The sequence below is a fragment of the Salvia hispanica genome, unplaced genomic scaffold (assembly GCF_023119035.1).
Source record: "Salvia hispanica cultivar TCC Black 2014 unplaced genomic scaffold, UniMelb_Shisp_WGS_1.0 HiC_scaffold_593, whole genome shotgun sequence".
NCBI classification, from domain to species: Eukaryota; Viridiplantae; Streptophyta; class Magnoliopsida; order Lamiales; family Lamiaceae; genus Salvia; species Salvia hispanica.
This window is the reverse complement of record NW_025952348.1, coordinates 35,549-57,407: the sequence shown is the minus strand read 5'-3', so window position 1 is coordinate 57,407 and position 21,859 is coordinate 35,549. Positions and strand designations below refer to the sequence as shown.

The 21,859-nt window shown below is 32.2% G+C and overlaps 1 protein-coding gene and 1 pseudogene across 1 annotated transcript; one reads left to right on the top strand and one right to left on the bottom strand.

Annotated features, from left to right (window-relative positions):
* The first annotated feature begins 2,583 nt into the window (after window positions 1-2,583).
* Window positions 2,584-4,941, top strand: LOC125199628 (sodium/calcium exchanger NCL2-like). Its single transcript, XM_048097585.1, has 6 exons — window positions 2,584-2,717; window positions 2,797-2,981; window positions 3,624-3,742; window positions 3,821-4,067; window positions 4,153-4,455; window positions 4,530-4,941. The coding sequence occupies exons 1-6, from the start codon at window positions 2,591-2,593 to the stop codon at window positions 4,770-4,772; spliced, it is 1,224 nt and encodes a 407-aa protein (XP_047953542.1). The 5' UTR covers window positions 2,584-2,590; the 3' UTR covers window positions 4,773-4,941.
* A 25-nt stretch (window positions 4,942-4,966) lies between these two features.
* Window positions 4,967-6,468, bottom strand: LOC125199630 (annotated as a pseudogene).
* Window positions 6,469-21,859: the final 15,391 nt, after the last annotated feature.

Genomic DNA, 21,859 nt, shown 5'->3' with positions numbered 1-21,859 from the left:
AAAAATGATTGCACGAACATGGATCAATATCTGTTAATCGTCACATGATAGAGAACAGTTCGATGTAATAATAAACAAATATACATGTCCTATTTCATTACATTAGTCGTGCGGGGTAGGTGTTGATAAATCAAAGACTTAAATATGGAAAAATTCTATGTTTATTAATATCAAGTTACTGTTTTCATAGTTATCAAGTTACTATTTTCATAGTGGGTCGATAAATATAAAGTAACGCTAATTTTTGTAATTGAAGTTTTTTAATGATCGAACTGAATTGTATTGCATTGAATTGGATTTGGTATAATTGTATTGCATTGAATCGGAATAGGAGGAAATTATATAATAATTCCTCTGTCCCAATTAAGATGACATCTTTCATTTTCTTAGGTCCTTATACTTCAATCAAAATGTTCATTAGGTCCTTGTACAATTTTTTCGTTTTAATAGGTCCTTATACTTTTCACAATATTTTTATCAGATCCTCGTACAATTTTTTGTTTTAGTAGGTCCTTATACTTTTATTATAACATTCATTAGGTCCTTGTACAATCTTTTATTTTAGGGACTTTTTTTACATTTATCTTGGATAATAATCTAAATTTAATTAAACTTAATGATCTTTTTAATATTCCATTGTTTAACTTAGCATAGTCTATAAAGATAATATCATCTTGTTATCCAATTATCTCAATAACTTGTAGAGAATAATAAAAAGATTAACCGTGATGATTCATGATTACAATCAAAGTTTTTTTTTTCAGAATAACTATCCGAATTTTCAATTGATTATTTATATTTATATTGAAAGATACGTTTCCCAATATTTATAATCATAAGATAAGTTAAATAATAAAAATAAAAGATTCATTAAATTTAATTTAATATAAATTATTATCTAAGATAAAAGTAAAAGAATATCTTAAAATAAAAAATTGTATAAGGACCTAATAAAAGTTATAATCAAAGTATAAGGACCTACTAAAACGAAAAAATTGTACGAGGATGTGATGAAATTTATGAGAAAGGTATAAGGACCTATTAAAACGAAAAAATTGTACGAGGACCTAATGAACATTTTGATTAAAGTGTAAGGATCTAAGAATGTGTTTTGCCTAAACAAATATACATGTCCTATTTCATTACATTAGTCGTGCGGGGTAGGTGTTGATAAATCAAAGACTTAAATATGGAAAAATTCTATGTTTATTAATATCAAGTTACTGTTTTCATAGTTATCAAGTTACTATTTTCATAGTGGGTCGATAAATATAAAGTAACGCTAATTTTTGTAATTGAAGTTTTTTAATGATCGAACTGAATTGTATTGCATTGAATTGGATTTGGTATAATTGTATTGCATTGAATCGGAATAGGAGGAAATTATATAATAATTCATCTGTCCCAATTAAGATGACATCTTTCATTTTTCATATTTGTTTTGTAAAAATCATAATAAATAGTTAAAATGAGGAGAAAGTAAATTAAGAGAGAGAAATAATATGGAAGAGACTCTCTTCTATATTGTTCTCTCTCTTCCTTTACTTTTCCTCCCCTTTAACTATTTATTATGATTTTTCTAAAACACGTGTGAAAAACGAAATGGGTAATCTTAAATGGGACAGAGGGTGTACTTGAGAAAGTCGAAAACTATGACTTTTCTCATATTTGTATATCACTCTTAAAAATTACTCTCTATGTCCATGATTAAATGTTCCATATATGATCGACACGAATTTTAAGAAATTGTTTGACTTTAAGTAAAGTGGATTAAAATTAATAGTGTAATGTGAGTTCTACTTTTATATATTCCCTCCGTCTCATAGAAATATGTCATTTGGGTTTGACACGGGTTTTAATGTGTAATTGATAAAGTAAGAGAGAATGAAAAAAAAAATACTAGTTGAAATTGTGTAGTAGATATTGGGACCGATAAATGATAAAGTTAAAAAAGGAGGAAAATGTTACCATAAATGGATATGGACTATTAACATGAGACATATGAAAAAGGAAATATGGCTTATTTCTTTGGGACGGAGGGAGTATTAGCTATAAAATAAAATGTGATTGAAATGAGTTAGTAGAATATATGATCCACTTACTAAATATAGTTAAAGTGAAATGAGACATTTATTGGCTGACCGACAAAAAATTAAAATGGAATATTTAATGGAGGACGGATGGAGTATATATTTAAGTCGGATTAATATATAATTTTCCCTCCGCCCATGATTAAATATGTCATATCTGACTGTCACAGATTTTGAGAAATGTTTTGACTTTATAAATTAAAGTGGTAGTTTTTTTTTGGTGGGATGTGAATTCTACTTTTATATATTGGTTTTATAATAAAATATGATTGAAACGAGTTGGTGGAATATATAATCGATTTAACAAATATAGTAATAGTGAAATGAGACATTTAATGACAAAATTTATTAAAGTTATGATATAATTGACTATATTAAACCACATTTATTCGTACGTACAAAATCATCTGCTTGCTTTCTTACAAAATCCTGTGTGTTATAATCAAGTACCAATACTTACGAGTACCACGGAAGAGGCTCAAGCACGGGTGACATCAGGAATGGGGATGGTGCTTGGAGGAGTAGTTATCCTTCTCACATTGATATGGGGACTTACTGTCGTACTCGGAAGTTCCGATCCGGATGAGGATGCCACAATTGATACTTCCGAACCTGAAACCGCCACAGGTGCTGGAAATTTCCCTATTTCCTAAACACTAAAAAATCACAGTTTCGATCTAACCTGTGGCCGTTGTTTCTCATGTAGCCGGCTCTAGCATCACTACAGACATCGAAACGAGCTGGACGGCCCGGCTAGTGTTGGTAGCTTCAGTGCCATATCTTATCCTTGAGCTTCAAAATGCTATCACCTCGTCGTCGGTGAAAAAAGTCCTTATTCTTATCGCTCTCATCATCACGGTTGCTTTGCTCATTGGTTACATTTTGTTTCAGGTATATATAAATAAGATCTCCCTCCAACAGCATGATGATATGTTCAAGCTCAAAACATAATGCATATGTTATATTCACACACACACACACACACATATACCTCTCAAGGGGTGTGATCAATTGCTAATTTTCTTTAAGTTGCTAACATGCTAACTCATCAACGCAGTGTATTAAAAATGTCAAGATGTTGACATTAAAATGTCAACACATAATTTTGTTGAACTTCAATATAATGGGTTGATATTATGTGTTGACATTTTAATGTCACCGTGTTGACATTTTTAATGCACTGCATTGATGAGTTAGCCGAGTTGGTGACTTAAATAGTTAGCAATAATATAACACACCCTATACCTCAAAATACCAAATCAATGGAAAATATATCAGGTAAAGTGGTGAAGCCTAAAACACCCTGCATTCATCCTAATTATGGTTTAATTCAATCTAAACGGATATTCTTTCGTTTCCAATTCATCTGTTAAGTGATTGGGGCGTTTCTAATCGTTCCTAAAGCGGGGACAAGGGTCCTAAAGAGGTAACGAGCCACAGATAAATCTCATACTTAGCAATGCAACACTAAACATTGTAATGTTATTATGTTCTTTCACAACATACTTGCCCTTTTTTCGTATATTTGTGCAGTCGTTCCAGCCATGGATACAAAACAGACATTTCGAGTTCATGGTAGATAAATACGCAAAGGATAAGCTACTGACACTTTTAACAACAAATGGCAAGCCCAGTATAGTGAAGATACAAAGGTAAGTTTATGCATATATTGCATAAATTTTTGTCGTTTATTGGTAACCAAAGTTCACTAATCCACACATACTAAACAGGTTGTTCAACAAAATTGGCAAGGACAACACTGCATTAGTAACACCAGCAGAAATCAGAGTCTTGGTCTTAGGAGTAAAGATGGATGACGACGACATCAGCACAAACCTTGTTTTGGAGGAAATCGAAACATATTTTGACACCACCGGTGATGGAGGTATCAGCCAAGAAGAGTTCGTAACGGGCATGACCAAATTGGCTCTAACCCTTTTAGATCAGACTCCGTCACAAATAGCAACATCCGGACAGGTACCCGGATCATCCGAAAGCATGTCGAGGCATCGAAATCTATACATATATATTCATGCAATTATATTGAATTCAAAATTTGCAGATAACCAGTCCAGAGCAGGAAGCGCTGTTAGGTAGAATCACGAGCACGAGCCGAGCAGCCAGCACTTCTTGGTCGATTTACATCAGAGCAACTTTATCCTTGGCATTTGGAATCGCAATCGCGTGCACCCTTTCACAGCCATTGTCGAAGTCAATCTCGGATTTCGCCACAGCAGCAAACGTGTCATCCTTCTGGGTTTCGTATTTGGTTCTTCCTCTCGCTCTGAACTATGGCACTATCCTCCAAACAATTACTTCGGCCTCACAGAAGTCGCAGAGGACCAACTCTTTGATGCTGTCTTCGGTACATATATACATTCTTCTTCTATTGTGCAGCTTTAACGCTAGACGACTGAGATCTCTCTTTTCTTTGAACAGCTATATTCTGGTGTGTTCATGGGAAATATTATCGGTTTGCTTCCATTCCTCGTGCCGGTATACTTCCGCGACTTGTCATCAGATGTCACGGCAGAGCTTCACCTGGTTCTGTTGATATGCCTCATCATGGGCGGATTCACTAGCTTCAACACCACGTTTCCACGCTGGACGGGCTATGTAGCACTAATTCTATACCCGATATCTCTAGGGACTGTCTACGTTATCACCTCTGTTCAGTCTTAAAATCCCAATATGTTATCACTCTATAGCAATTCATTTGATGTGTATTTTCAAGAAAGTATAAGCAATCATCAATCTATAGCAATTCATTTGGTATGTATTTTCAAGAAAGTGTAAGCAATCATCTCTGTAATTTCTTTTGTTTAATAGTACACTATAATCTAAATATTCACTATAGTAAGCACCTATTCTAAGCATTTTGTGGGAGAAGACACTAAATCCTTTCATATAATCCAATAATCCAATACATGAAAGAAAATTGAAGTTAACATAGGTCTTCAATATAGGATATTTATGAGCTGGATAGTCTAGAAATCATAGAGTCACAAATGCTACAAGATACAATACACGATATATAGACACGTACACCATTACCTTCATCGGTTGGGTATACTCCAGAATGGAGGCCGGCACTCTTCAAAAGATGGTGGCCGTTGGTAAACAACAGATGCAACCTTGATTAAAATTCCAGCAGTCAGAGCCCATATTACATACGTCTCATTCTCGATTCGATGATCAAAGAAATGACGCAAATATTTGTGACCCTTCCAGTCTTGCTCCTCTTGTCTCCGGTTCTCATCCTGCAGCATGCCATCAAGCACTTCAATTGCTTCAATTCACAGTTCAAACATGAGTCATGACCGAAAAACACAACCGAGACAAGCTAAACGAGCCAACCTTGAGAAACATTTCCAGCGGAGCATCGAATACAGACTCCACTTCAGCTGCATTCAGGATAGGTTCGAAGGCCCTCTTGTCCCAAATCACCCCTATCACTGGAACTACAGCAATATTTATCTGCAACCAAGAATATTACATCCTCAGGGTATAAATCAAGACCTAATTTTTAGTTCCTAAAAATACTAGAGCTGGTTAATACAGAATACAGAGAAATTCATACAGATATACACCAAACAAACAAGGGTAGTGATAAAATGCAAGCAGCATATTTCCTACAAACTCCAAACTATGATCTGGACTATTTGAATTCAAGATTTGATGTTAACAGATGATAAATAACGTCATCAGGAAATGTCAATACTTGACAATGTTGACGTGCTCTGATCAAATGGTGAATGATTTATTAGGACGAAGGAGTATAAACATTGAGAAAATAAGAAATTACCCTAGTGTGAAAAGGCTCAAGAACAGCTACAATTTCGACCATAGAAGGATCCAATCCAATTTCCTCTTGAGCCTCCCCCAAAGCCGTAGCAACATCATCGCTATCATTTTCATCCTTTTCCTCCGGGCAAAGCAACTTCACCTAAACAATAGAATTCCCCCAAAAATTATTATTATTATAAAAAAAATCATATTTACCGAATTAGTAAATCCCCAATCTACAACAAATGCATCGTCTTTACCGGAATGGGATGATAATTTTGAAGATCTCCTGGTGAGTATCACGCGAAGATCAGAATTTTCATCTTCAAACAAGCAAATCAAAACTGCAGCTCTATTGCGCTGGATCGGTTCAGCTGCAGATTGAGATTCATGAGCTCTTGAATTACTGAGAGTGACGTTGGCATCAGGATTTTGATTGCGATTTTCGTGGCGGATGCGTTTAGCTAAATCGAGAAGCTTTTGTGATCTTCCCGAACCGTCAAGCGGCATCGTAGGAGTCGGTTTGGAAAACGAGAACGGAGATCTAGTGCCACCGGCAAGATATTGAAGAGGAAGAATAGATGAAATAGATAAATTAATTTAGTAGTTAAGTAAGCATTTTTAATTTACGCTAAATTGCGTCATGTCTATAATTTCAATTAAACAAAATTGTTAAATACTTCCTCCGTCTCTAGAAATTACTCCTTCCTTTTCGATAGTTGAGGTGAAACTTTTCTAAGAGTTTTAGAAAGGAATATTGATGGTGTTAAATAAATAGATAAAAAAGTAGAGATAATAAAGTATAAAGTGAATAAAGTAGAGAGAATAAAGTAAGAGAGTAAAGTAAAAAAAGAAAAAATGTACATATATAAAATGGCTATTATGAAGAAACACCGAAAATAGAAAATATTAATATAATAACGAGAAGGTATTACTCATTTCAATCATTGTTCTCCTTCTTTTATTTTATTAATTACCTACTAAAATTTATGTCATCTCCAATAAAAATTATTACTTATTTCAACTTTATGTCATCTCCAATAAAAATTATTATTTATTTCAACCATTTTTCTCCATCTTTTATTTCATTAATTACCTACTAAAATTTATGTCATCTCCGATGAATTTATTTCTATAGGATTGAAGGAGTAATTATTCGTAGTAGTAGTATTATTTGGTTACCGATCAACTTCAGGGCTCTTTAGCTGATAGACTATTCTTGAAATATCAGAAAATTATTGAAAAATCAGAAAATTCAAAACGTTTATTAGTACTCTTTAGTATCAAAACTAATGAAAAAAAAAAAAACAAAAGATATTGGTATAAAAATTACTCCCCCGTCTCACTCAAGATATCCATATTCTCAAATAATACGAGATTTTAAAAAAGTTGTTAGGTGGAGGGAGTTGAGAAAAAAGAAAGTTGAATATTTTTAATGAGTTATAAGAATTTATGAATATAGAAAGTGACATCATGAAAGTGAAACTAAAAATGAAAGACGGACATCTTAAGTGGGTAATGAGTATAATAAAAGTAAATAAATCAATTATAAGTCAATTAGATGAAAACCTTGTTTTCATATTGTTGTATTATCCTCAAATATAAAACGACTCACTTCTATCACATAGAAACATCTAAACCATTAGCGTCAATGTACTAAACAAGATTCTAATACTCCCTTCATCCGATAAGAATAATGACTATTTCATTTTTATCCCTCCCACAAGAATATGACTTTCTAAATTTGAAAAGTCTTTTCTCTCTAATGAGGTAGAACTCATTCTCCACTAACAATACAAATTAGGAGTACTTTTTTCTCTCTACCGCTCTCTAGTTTACCAATTTTAAATTAAAATCCGTGTTGAACCCAAAATCGCATATTCTTTAGGGACGGATGGGAGTAATTTCTATCGGAAGCCAAAGACCTTGGCCAGCAGAGGCACAAGCCAAGCCATCAATTGCAAAAATTTAAATTAATTTGACAATGAGTTTTGACTTTTGATTTTGAACTCTTAAGGACTCACCCCGTCCCGTAAAATAGAAATATTTGAAACGATGATACTTTCGGATTTTGCATTATTTTAAGGCCATTATTTGGTTCATTTTTAATGTCAAAGTCACCGTACATGTCCAATAATTGCATATTTTATACATTTTGTATTTTTACGTGTTTTGTAGATATGTGCATATTTGAACCAAAAAAAGGGAGTCAAACGCAAACTCGGAAATATGGAGTTCGAGACGACCGGACCGGCGCCCGGCGTCAGATATCTTCAGGCCCGCCTCGAAATTTACGTCGAAACGAGTCTCGCCGCCGACCGCGCGGTCATGCGTAGTCCGCCGAAGGTCCGAGACTCGGATCGCAACGTGGCATCCCCGGTCAAGGTGCGTGCCGGAGAAAGGCGGCAAATCCGAGAGCCCTAGATTATGCACCAAGATTTACCATATTTTGAAGATTCTTTCCTTCTAAAATGAAGAATGATTTTTCTCTATAAATAGGACCTCAAGCTTCATCAAAAGAGAGCTTCTTATGCAACATAAATTCCAGAGATTAAAAGCTAGAATACGTCATTGTGCAAGGAGTTGAAAAGGATTTCAAGAACATCAAGAACGAAATGATTCAACCTACGGGTTTTATTTTGTTTTAGTTTTATGTTCAAATTGTCTTCCCTTCAATTATGTATTTAACTTATTTCACTTATGTATAACTAAACTCATAGGATTCAGGGATGTGTTTTTAAAGACTTTGGTTATACAATTCAGCTTTTCTATTTAATATCCGTTTTGTTTTTACTTTGTTTTTCTCTAAGTAATTTTGATGCTACATGGTTTGAGTGGGCACAATTATGTATGATTTAATACAACTTGCTTCATAACTCGTGAGAGAATTCTAGCGAGTTAGGTCCACTAAGTAGACGCTGGTTAGCTTCCCTTAAACAAGACTGTAATTGAGCATGAGGGCTTTTCAAAGGTCTTAGGAGTTTTTTGGAGTTACGTATTAGGATTGACAACCCTAATATTGTAATCAATGTTTGTATCGCTTGGAGCATAAGCTAGGTGACTCGTCCTATCAAAGTAATAACTGTGATAGAGTATTGTAGTTGGAATTTGTATAACTATAACAATGAACCACATCCCTGGGATTCCCTTATCTCTATGTTTTATCTTTGTGATTTATCTGCAATCAATGTTACTTGCTTTCAAATTATTTTCAATTTCCAAAGCTTTCAAAAATCTTTCGGTTTTCCAAATAGTAATTGAGTTTTAATAGAGGATATAAACTTTGTGTTCATCTTTCCGTGTTCGATATCCTGGACGACCTTTTGGCTATACTATTTCTATTCTCTATACTTGCATGTATTAATAGTGCTAAAAAATAGTGCGTCAAACGACACGAGTTTTTAAGGCAAAATTAGTAAAGTAAGAGAGATATAAAGAGAAAATGTGTTAGAGAAAATGAGTCTCACCTCATTAGAGAGAAATAAATTTTCTAAAATGAAAGTTTCTATTTTTAGGGGATAAAAAAAAGAAAGAATTTCTATTTTTAGGGGATGGAGAGAGTATTTGATTCCATTTCCAATTTTTCTCTTAAAATCTTTCAAGAAAATGTTAGAGATTGTCAAAACATGTTGGTGGTTAGTTGGTGTAACTGCTCCTACAACAAAGTACTTCCTCGTCAGCACTAGAAGTCTCATTTGTTAGCGACGAATTTTAAAAAATGTTAAGTAAAGTGGGTGGAAAAAAATTAGTGAAATAAGGGTCCCACTTGTATATATTAGTTTTAAATGAAATGTGAATTAAATGAGTTAGTGAAAGATGAGATCCTATTTCCATTTATGGTAAAAGTGAATCGAGACTCCTATTCACGACGAACTAAAATGGGAAAACGAGACTCATATTCGCGGACGGAGGGAGTACTTATTATGGCGGGAGTATATGTATACTCTCTCCATCCGCCATTATTTGAGTTTGACACTGGTTTTAAAAAATATGAAGTGAAGTTGGTGGAAAAAGGTTATAGAATGCAGGGACAATTATATTAGTTTTATAATAAAATATTAGTAAAATGAGTTAGTATAATGTGTCGGACAAACTAAAATAGTATAATAGGTTTCCTAATGACAAGAGACAGATATATATACACTCCATCTGTCCCAAACTACTAGCTATTGTACATATTTCATTTCATTATCACAACTACATTTTCATTTCTCTTTTAGTAAAACTTTTATCTTCTCTCGTCCTTTATTATTTCTTTCTCTTTAGATTACTCTTTTTCTTTTACTTTAAACATCAAATTCTTAAATCACATGGTAATTTATTTCTATAGTATTTTTTTATTTATTCTTATGAAATATATTTCCTAGTGTTATTATAATTAGGGCTCTCTATTTTATTTATAAATAGAGGTGCTCACTCATTGTAGAAATCATCATCAAAATTATATAGTGAAATTTACGGCTAACATCGCTCCCACACATAAATATATATTGTATCGAATTGGCTAAACAATTTTTTGTATTCATCTCTTTTATATTTGTGATTGTCTATATTTACTTCACAACATTATTATTTAAGACCGTTCTATATTTAAAATCAAGAATCGAAACTTAACTTTTGGAAGGATAGTACCACTCAAAAGACGATACAAACATGTACATGTTGTAATTTTCCCAAAATCTAAAGCATACTGAAAATTGCAACCCCTTTCCCCAAAAAGAATCACTTTATGAATGATCTCTCTCAAAATAAAGTAATGTATGTGGAAGCAAACATTTGTACTTGGGAAGAGATGATTAAGATGAGAAAGAGCAGATGTGCAGGAAAGTGAAATATGTGAATTCCCCACCAAAAAAGTCCCCACATTTTCTTCTTCTTTTATTATATCCATACACTCATCTTCACACATTGTCTCTTAACAAACATCATTTACCTCTATGTACTATGTTACTATGTAGTCCATCTTTCTCTCTCAACATGCACTCCTCATTTTAAACTAGTAAATCTCACATTTTAATGTTCTTTTTCGTCTTTGCTTATTTTTTCTCATTATACACATCCAACATATAGAAATGTTTGATTTATACATATCCAACTAGGTCAAACATTCATAAACAAAAAGAGGTTCGATTGTTAGGGGCTTGTGTTGGCAATTGGTTATGATCAATGTATCTTGCATTCCAAGATTGTATGAGAGTTTAGTTTGCATCTTGTTGTACCTAACAATTTATCAATAGCATTCCATGATGATTACTATTACAAGTTACAACAATGCTTGGAAAGTGGTGTTTTCTCAATTCTTGGACCTAGAATGATGGTGTAGATCCTCACCTTGATGTGTCTCTTTCTAATTATACCAATGATTTAGCTATGCTTGCTACTTGTCGCTCGATAATTAGAGTTGTTTGGTTGAGGATTAAAAGTCTATATTAGTTATTTTCTTTATAATTTTCTTTATAAACTCAAACAATTGTTTTAAACATCAAAACAAGTTTTTTATTTACGGACCGACGGAGGAAGTATTATCCATGAACGTCACTTTTAAATAGAGAGGACGATTTTTGATGCGACGATAATCGACATGAATCTGCTGAAATTATTGGGTTTGGGTCAAGTCATATTGGATTCGTGTCCTTATCATTCGGTCACGTTAAGAACTTTGATAATTTCGGGTTGGGTTGGGTGATACTGAGTAACCTGAATAACAAATATTATTATTAATATTACTCCTTCCGTCCATAAAAATATGTGCACTTTCCATTTTTGGAAAGTAATATTAATTTAATAATATAGGTCCCACTATCCACTAACAATACTTTAATTATCATTCCCTCCACTCTCTTACTTTTACCATACAATTCTCCTCATCTCTCTTACTTTACCAATTTTGTCTTAATTCTCGTGCCATCTCATCGCCCATATTTTGATGGGACGGAGGGAGTACTATTTCGTCTCAACTAAAGTTGAGTCACTTCTTTTTTTGCAATCGTTTTAAAAAAATCGCAATAAATAATTAAAGTAGATATATAGACAGATTTAGTGTAAGAAGTATGAATATACAGATATGCATGTTCGGAATTGGAAGCTTTATCGGTTTGTGAGCTCACTTTTCCATCCCCAAAACGACACTAAAATGAAACCAAGCACCTAAAGCCACACCCCAAAACTCACCACACCATAACCAAAAACAGAAACAAGAAAAAATGTATGCTCCAATCAACCAAATCCAATCACAGGACGATGAAGTAGACGAAGATCACCGACAACCACCATCATTCCTCAATTACTACTCATACAACCACAGTTTCATCCCTTGACGGCGCCCCAACGGCACCGTCAAATCCGCCGTCGCCGCCTCGGAAAAGAAAATCCGAGGCGACTGACGCGCAGGAGGCCGCGTCGTGCGGGCGACGGGCAGGAAAGACCGCCACAGCAAAGTCCGCACGGCGCGGGGCCGAGGGATCGCCGCGTCCGGCTCTTCCGGCGACGGCGATCCAGTTCTACGACGTGCAGGACCGCCTCGGCTACGACCGGCCGAGCAAGGCCATCGACTGGCTCATCAAGGAGGCCAAAGCAGCCATCGACGCCCTCGGATGCGACCAGAATTTGACCGAGAGCGGCGGATTTTCTTTTTTCCGGTGATTGTGATTTGCAAAAGATGATTAGTGAGACTTTGTTGCAACTCAATGCAGCCGAATTTATTTAGGGAACCCCTTCAGTCCAGCAACGTTTATGATGATTTTGGAGGATTTCATTTTGCTAGTGAATTGTCGAAAATCGCAGCTTCTTCTGCCACCAACAAACAAGATGAGAATTTGAAGGAGCTCATTTGAAGACGCCAATTCATTGTTGGTTTCTTTTCATTGGGTTAGTTGTTATCTATGTTTTGTGATTTTAGAACTCCAGCATATCATGTAATGCTTGATTTTATCTATTATTGTCCAATTTTCTTGTGCTATCATTTACAAGCATTATAATAGTAATAACTTTCTATTGATAGCCTCGAACGGATAAGTTCATGCTTGACCTACAATGGGTTCAATTTGGAGTTTGAAAATTTTCGACGCGACACAAGAATTCATCGTAAAAGAAATTAATGGGGTTGGTCATGTCTTATTGGGTCTTGTTAGGAGCTCGATAATTTTGGACCAGAGTACAGGTTTGGTTGGATTGGGATGGATTTAGGCAGTGTTTTAAAATCGGTCCAGTTCACCCTTAAAAACCACTAGCATGTCAAACTGTCGTTAACCGGTGATTGGCCGGTCAGACCGGTCCAACCGTGAACCAGAAATCGATTTTTGAATTTTTTAACTTTTCAAAATATTTTTCAAAATTTGTTGTTGCTAAGATTTGAACACTGATCTGATCTCATTTCTAAATACCAACTCCTTCACCACTCCACCACATGGTCATTTCAAAGTATTATGAATATTAATTATTGTTATACGTTAAATTTGAATTTTATTCCACCAAACTATTATTTCATTTTAATTTTATATTTTTTTATATTTTAATTATGCTTTTACATTCACTAATATTTTACAATATAGGAATTTATAATTATACATATAGGTTAATTGATTTTAATATTGTTAACTAATCATTTATATTGCATTTTATTTATCTACAACAAATAGATGAAATTTTATTATTTATGAAATTTTAATATTTTTACTTACAACTAATTATATATAATTATATATAAGGTTAATGTTTTTTGATATAAAATTAATTGAATGTAAATTTAATATATTTTCTATATTTTATAGTATTTAATTATATGTATTTAAAATAATAAAACGATTCGATCAGAATTAAACCGGTTGGACTCGTTGAACCGAACCGTAGCTTCTTCTGGTCTTACCGATCCGGTTTTTAAAACATTGGTTTAGGTGACTTAGTAAAATTATTCTATTTGTCCCAACTAAATTGAGTCGATTCTTTTCTCGTGATGTCCAATTGAATTGAGTCATTTCAATTTTTTAAAAGACCAATATATATAATCATTATTACTTTATTCATTCTACTACTTAATTCTCTCTTGTCTCTCATACTTTATATTTTTTTCTATTTCTTTTATCATCATTTAACCCGTTTAATACAATTTATATATATATATATAGTAGGGTCGTTAGGCTCCTTTTCAACCAAGTGTCTATTTCCTTCTTAATCTCAAATCTTGGATCCTCGAATTGGATGGTTGTGATCAATGCATTATTAGCGTTGTGCATTATTAAAATGAAAATGTGCATTATTAGTCATAATGTTGCATTATTAGCCGTGCATTATTATAATGAAAATGTGCATTATTAAATGACACGTGGCATTAATCTAACCTCGATGACAAAATCGTGGGCTAGATTAAGAAGGAAAAAGGACAAAAGATATGAAAAGGATTTGAATACATCCATATATATACATATACATATATACATATAGGGTTGTGTTAGTGTGCTAACTAATTTAAATAATAATAACTAATAACTTTTAATATTGTGTGTTAAAATTATCAACACAAAGATATAATTATATCAATACAACATGTAAATTTAAAATGTCAACACAAAGATATAGTTTATCAACACAAGAAAATTAATAAATTTATGTCTTTGTGTTGATGTTTTTAACATAAAATTGATATTAGTTATTAGTTATTACCGTAATAGTAGCCCTTTTGATATTTTTCCAAATTAAATCTCAGCCTCACCGTTGTATATATTAAAACGCATCATCCGGACCTCCCCTTCCACATCAAAGACCTCTTCATCTGGTCCAAATCGATGTCGAATCGACATAAGGCATAAAGTTTCTTTTAATTCTTCTTTTTTCTCCAGATCTAATTCTGCTTCGGTGTAACCCAGCAGTTCCATTTTCATGATTTATTTCTCCAAATTGAAATTCTACAGACATCTCAACTTTTGATTTCTTGCTTCTCCTTCAAATCACAAAATTGCAGAGCGAGCAATGTAAAACCCCTCCCACTCTCTCTATTCTCCTAAAAATTTCAGAAAATTGCAAAGCGTGAGACGCAAATGTCACAACAAATTTCTTATTTCCACTAACCCCTTCTTAATTTTTGCTGAGTTCCGCCAAAGCTTGAAATCAATCAAAAAAATTTGATGCGGTTGTGATAAAATCCACAGGGATGAAGTTTGGAGAGAAATTTTGGGAGTATTGCATGCTAACAAGGAACAAATTTGACAAGGAAGAACGAAAGATTAAGACGAAGAGAGAAGACCTGAAAAAAATCTCCATTTAAAGATTGGTCGGATAACTGGAAAAATAAAAGTTTTCCTAGCGAATATTGAACTAATTCCGCTAGATACAATTAATGATGCAATGGGTACTTGGTAGTAGGTACTTGGTAGAGATGAATGCTTCATGCGGTTCACGCTTCTTAGTAGAGGAATATTAAGGATAATTAATTACTAAAAAATTAATAGAAAATTTTATTATTCCACTGCCACGTAGTGGTCGCCTATCTATCTATCGCTCACATATGGGCGCTCGGAGATCAATCTCTCTCTCTCTATATATATATATAGAGAGAGAAGTCTGTTAGGTTGAGATTTATCAACCTAATTGAGAATGAGATGCAATCTCACCACTCATCGAATATTTGTGAAATGTCAACGATGTAGTTTATGTCAACAGATGGGCATAATTGTAATTTTATTAATTTTATTTATTTTTTTTTTAAATTTTTTTTAAATTTTTTTTAATTTTTTTAATTTATTTTTTAAATTTTTTTTAAATTTTTTTTAAAATTTTTTTTATTTTTTTTAATTACATAGTACAATTCATGTCAACTCACACATCAAATGTCAACAACTTTATTCAATAAATACTATTTCAGACATGAATTGTACATGTAGTTGACATTATATTGTGTAGTTAACATGAATTGTATATGTAGTTGACATGAATTGTACACATAGTTGACATTATATGTGTGTAGTTGACATGAATTGTATATGTAGTTGAAAAATAAAAATTAAAAAATTAAAAAAAATATGTGTAGTTGACATATTGAATTGTATATGTAGTTGAAAAATAAAAATTAAAAAAATTTTAAAAAAATAAAAAAATTTTAAAAAAATTAAAAAAAAATTAAATTTTTTTAAAAATAATTAATAAAATATTAATAAAAAAATTAATAAAAAATTAAAATTAAAAATAAAAAAAATATTTATTGAATAAAATTTACCATGATATTACCATTATTCTGCTCTTTCATAATTAATTAATCTAAAGATATTTTCCATGTGGAAAAACCTGGACCACTCATTTAATGAAAATGAGTGGCCGATATTGCATCTCATTTCTCAATTAGCATAAAAAAATCTCAATTGATCACAATCCTATATATATATATATATATATATATATTGGTTTAGCTCCTAAATTATAAATATTTGACTGAATTATGGTATTTTTTCGTGAACTTAAAGGATTTGCTTTTACCGTATAAAGTAGCGTTAAACATAACTCCCTCCATTCGCGAATAGGAGTCGCATTTCGTTGTAGCACAGGTCTTAAGAAATATTAAGAAAAATGGGAGGAAAAAAGTTAGTTGTATATGAGTTTCACTTGTATATTAGTATTAGTTTTAAATGAAATGTGAGAGGAATGAGTTAGTGAAATGTGAGACTTATTACCATTTATAGTAAAAGTGAAATGGGACATCTAACCCGCGGACGAGCCCGAATGAATAAACGGGACTCCTCTTCGCTAACAGAGGGAGTAGGTTTTTTCGTATAATATCAAGTTTTAATCGCGTTAACTAGATTTTTATCATGTAAATCAGGTTCAGGTGTTATCATGTTATGTGAACCCATATTATATCGTATCATTAACATGTTCGTGTTATGTATGGGTTGGGTTCAGGTTTGAAGATTACAGATCGATTTGTGTTCGGGTTGAGAATTTCATTAACAAATCTAGTTTTAGCTATGCCTTTCTCCGTTGGACCATTATTTATATCCCTAATTCTTTTTGTAGATTGTATACTCATATTCCCTCAGTTACATTCAAAACTATTACTTTTTGACATATTCCTTCCATTTCACATGAGTATTCACTATTTCACTTTTAGCTCACAAGAGTATGCATTTTTTCTAATTTTGAAAACCTTTTTTCTCTCTAATAAGATGACCCATTCTCCTCAAACAATACTATAATTATTTTTCTTTCCATCACTCCCTTACTAAACCATGTTGTGCATTAAAAACTTCGTGCCCAACCAAAAGTGCATAATCTTATTTGACGGACTACGATAAGAGTACGATTTAGTGAAGTGTTTTAGGGTATAACTAGGGGTGGTTCGACGGTATACCGTACTTTGAGTGTCATACCGTGATACCAGACAGTTACGGTATGACAAAACACCATACCGATACCATACCAATTTTTGGTATACGGAGTTGCGTATACGAAATTGTATGGTAGTTTTTGATACAGTATATACCGTATTTTCGGTATATCGTACTTTGCGTATATCAACTTCAAGATGACATACCATTATACTTGTTATACCGAAAAAACAATGCTATACCTAAAATATTAAAAACACAATTCTATTGTTTAACTACTTCAAAGTATAAAACAATTAAACTCGATACAATCATTCTAATATTCAAATTTATAAAACTTTGACAACCAAATCAAAAACAAATTATAAAATCATGAGCAACATTATCTTCGTTTCTTAAAATCTTGTTGATGAATTTGACAAAAACATTACTTGTAGATGGAACTGAAAATGGAGGATCAACTCGCTATATAGGGTTTTATATATATAATAATAATCCTATAAATATTATATATATAGGCAAATATATATTTATATATTTAATAATCAACGATATACGAAGTGCATCTGTATATACCGAAGATTCTATACCGCGGTATAGGAAATCTAATACGCTACGTACAATCTTTCGAGACAGGTATCCTCATCTCAAAACTACGGTATATTGAAAAATTGTATTTTCGTATTTTTTTGAGGTAAGTCCGGTATTCGGTATTTGTATAATTCCCCACCCCTAGGTATAACTACTAATAAATATAAGTATAAAAGGGAATAAAATAAATAAAGTAATGTTTCCATTTTCATAAATATATCACTATGAGTGAATATAAAAATATCAAGCAAATCCCTATCTTTAAAAATATCCATAGACGGGTCTAACGTCGATATAATACCATTCGAAGTCATTTTTCACTATTCCATAACTTTTTTTGTCATTTTGGTCTTGTAATACCTAATGGGCATTTTTGTACTTTTGCAATTGTGAGAACAATAAAATTAGTCGCTAAACCATGCAATAATATCAAACATGGCCGATATTCTTTAAAAATATCACCAGACGTCCTGAAAATTAATATAATACCACCAGGCTATAAGGGTTATTTATGTCTTTTTCATGAGAGCGAACCGTTACTTTAGTTCATTTATTTCCCCTCAAATATGTGCTATGACGAATAATCATTTGCCACATACTTTGACGATTTATCCTAATGAATACAACATATATAAATGAATGAACCAAGTGTAGTACTACCATTAGTTTCCTCTCATGAAAATGACAAAATATATACTCTCCTCTCACGATTAGGAGTATGTTTTTTCATTTCAATTGTCCGTGATAGGAGTCCTGTTTCGCTTATTATAAATGGCAATAGGCCCCACTTATACTAACGATTTTATTCACATTTTATTTAAAATTAATCATATTACATACAAGTGCATAATATTCCACTAACTTTTTCCACACATTTTCCTCAATATATCTAAAATCATCGTAGTTGCTCGTTGTGAACAGTGAGGATATTTTGGTCTAAAAAAATTAAAAAATGCAAAAGTTTAATGATAGTACGAAGCGGGAGGAGAAGTGGAGAGAGAATGTATCATATCAATAATTGTGTTTGAAGATAAGAGGAGAGAGCACAGTGATAGCAAAAGTAAGAAATGCCATTTGCGAAAAAATATCCAGAAAGACAAAATGGTCACGAAATAGTGTGAAAATCTTTCCAGCGATACCACATTGAATGTCAGAGCTCTGTGGAGATATACTTACGAATGAGGACCGCGTTTGTTATTACCGTAGGTCATGAATTAAATTTGTAGTGCTCTAAATTGCAAGAGTACAAAAATATCCATTGGATTAAAAAAATTACTAAAAGGACAAAAAATTCACAAAACAAAATAACTCCAACAATATTATATTAAAAGTTAGAGCCGTCTAACGATGCTATAAAAAATAAAATAAAGACTTTCTCTAGTAGGAATGTAATCAAATGCAATATCTAAATATTAGACAAACTCTAAATTATGATTTTGATTGTTAAAAAATATCAACAGTTGACAAAATTATCACAACCCTCCTCTAATAACCTGTATAACTCGGAGATTAAATTTGTAGTTCTCTCATAAATGTCACAGATGATGCAAAATAGAACAGCAGATGTCAACGGGTGATTGTGTCATATTGTGTTGACATTTTCTTGCTACTATTTTGTAATCTGTGATATTTTTAACCGTCCGGATCATAGTTTGGAGTTTGTACAATATATGAGTTGTTTATCACAACCCTCGTCTAATAACACTGTATAACTCGTGAGATTAAATTTGTAGTTCTCTCATAAATTTTACTTTTGAGTGATAGTACTCCTCGTTCAAGATATTAGAGCCTTATTCCTTTTGTGATGTCCAAACATATTTGAGTCATTTATATTTATGGTAAAAATTTAATTTACTACCAACTTCACTTACAACACTAAACAACATCTCCTAAATTGATGCCCAAAGAAAGAGCTCTAATATCTTATCGGAGGAGTATAAAATATTTTCTGAAGCATATTCTTGAAAAGTGCTCATATCCGTCCATGAAAAATTCTCATTTTATCATTTTGGATGTCCATTAAAAATAGTCTCATTTCTAAAAATCGAAATTTCTCTCTCATATTTTACCTACTTTTTCTCTCATCTCTTACTTTTTGACCAACCTTTCTCATTCTCTCTTTTGCTTTACCATTTTTTTTTATTAAAATCTATGTCATCCATGAATGAGAATGTTTTTTTGGATGGGGAAGTACCTTTTTCCATATAGTATGGAAATGTTAGCACATGAAACGTAGAAAATGATTAGGGTTTTCCATATTGGGGATCAAGCCATAGAAGAAAATAAAAAATAATTGAAATGTTGGGTGCTCTGATTTGCGCTACATTTCATCAAATCTAGTAAAATGGCAATTGAGCAGCAGAAACTAGGTTTGTATTCATAGTCCAAATTGTCTTTGATAAGAAAATGACAAGTCATTACATCTTCATCACATTGTACAACACATTGTTTGGATGCCATTGTGAACCAAAAAGCTGCTAAGGGTGAAATTAAGTTGATTACTCGATGTTCGAGTTCAAACTCAATTATATTCTACGGTATGGGGACCAGTTGAAATAATCATACGACATTCAGAAAAATAAAAAACACCTTTTAAAAAAGTTGCAAATCTGGGATGGAACAATTTTTAGAGTTTAGAAATATGAGACACTGCCGGAATCCTACACGAATTTTGCCTGTGTATTTAAAATTATAATAGTCCTATATTTTATGGTCTTGACTTTTAGTTAATCCAGTTCCAAAAGCAACCATGCCTCTTATAAATATGGCAAATGATAAAAGTTTTAGTTTCGCAATATAAGTTAGATCTTTCATTTTAAAACGGATATTTTGGTATAAATTTCTATCTTCAAGCTCTAACCTTGCCTACCAACTTTAAAATTGATGTAAAATTGATAAAGTAAGAGAGTAGAAAAATAAATAGATAAAGTTAGATAAATGAGTAGAAAAAGTAATAGAATTAGTGTCGATGGATTGTAGGTTCATTTCTTAAAATAGAGAGTTTTTATTTTTAAATAACGATAAAAAAATTCTATTTTTTAGGACACAAAAGGAGTATAATACAATAAGATGTTGTTTAGCTACTTAATACTCCCTCCATCCCAAGGAAGATGCGCTTTCTTGGGCGTACGAGATTTTATGTAAATTTATTTTGTATGTTGAGAGCGGAGAAGTAAAATAAGAGAGAGAAATAAAGTAGAGATAAAGGTGTTGTCATTTTAAGTAATGTGTCATTTTAATTGGAACAAACTAAAAGGAAAATATATCATATTCAATGAGACGAATGGATTACTTAACATAGTTTTAGTTGACATTGGATAGTGCAACTAAGTAAACCATCATGCAAGCTTTATATTAGCATTAATTTTTCGAATGTTGCGAAACAACAAGATCTAATAGTTTAATTATAAAATAAGAACAAATTAATAGTTTAATAATTTATATGCCGAACTTAAAGTTGATATGCAAAATAAAAATTTTAAATGTTCTGGAATTTATTGGCAAATTATCTTTTAAAAGATACTTCATTTTAAATAATAAACAAGTTCACTTGCAAGCTCAATACATAGACCACCCCCAATCTCATTTTGGGTTTTGAGTAAAATATATTCACTTTTGCGTTTATATTAAAACAAATTCAAACCACTTTGTGAGAGCGTTTATATTAAAACAAATTCAAACCACTTTGTGAACAGAAAAAAATAAGTGAATAGAGAATATTCTTTAAGTGTAAATTTAGTAAAATATATAATTGAGTGAAATCATTTTTAATGTAACGTTAATATCAAAATAAGTTTAAATTTATGAAATTTAGTGAAAATAGTTGTAAATGTTGGATGACAACTTTTACCAGTGAATAAGAATTGAATACACTGTGTGTGATGTTTTCGTACTTCATCCATATCCTAAATAAAGTGTCCTAATTCAAAATAAAATGTATGGTAAAATAAGTCTCCTTCGTTTTAAAAGGAAGATGACCTCGCTTGGAGGGACTAGATTTATGGGTTTATCTTGTGTGTTAATTAAAGAAAATAAAATAAGAGATGAAATAAAATAGAGATAAATGAGTTTTTATTTTTA

Excerpts from the sequence above, each read along its gene's own strand:
- LOC125199628 (XM_048097585.1), top strand. The coding sequence starts at position 2,591 with ATGGGGATGGTGCTTGGAGGAGTAGTTATCCTTCTCACATTGATATGG. Across the intron at positions 3,743-3,820 it reads AGTATAGTGAAGATACAAAG|GTTGTTCAACAAAATTGGCA; the intron begins GTAAGTTTATGC and ends CATACTAAACAG. Across the intron at positions 4,456-4,529 it reads ACTCTTTGATGCTGTCTTCG|CTATATTCTGGTGTGTTCAT; the intron begins GTACATATATAC and ends TTCTTTGAACAG.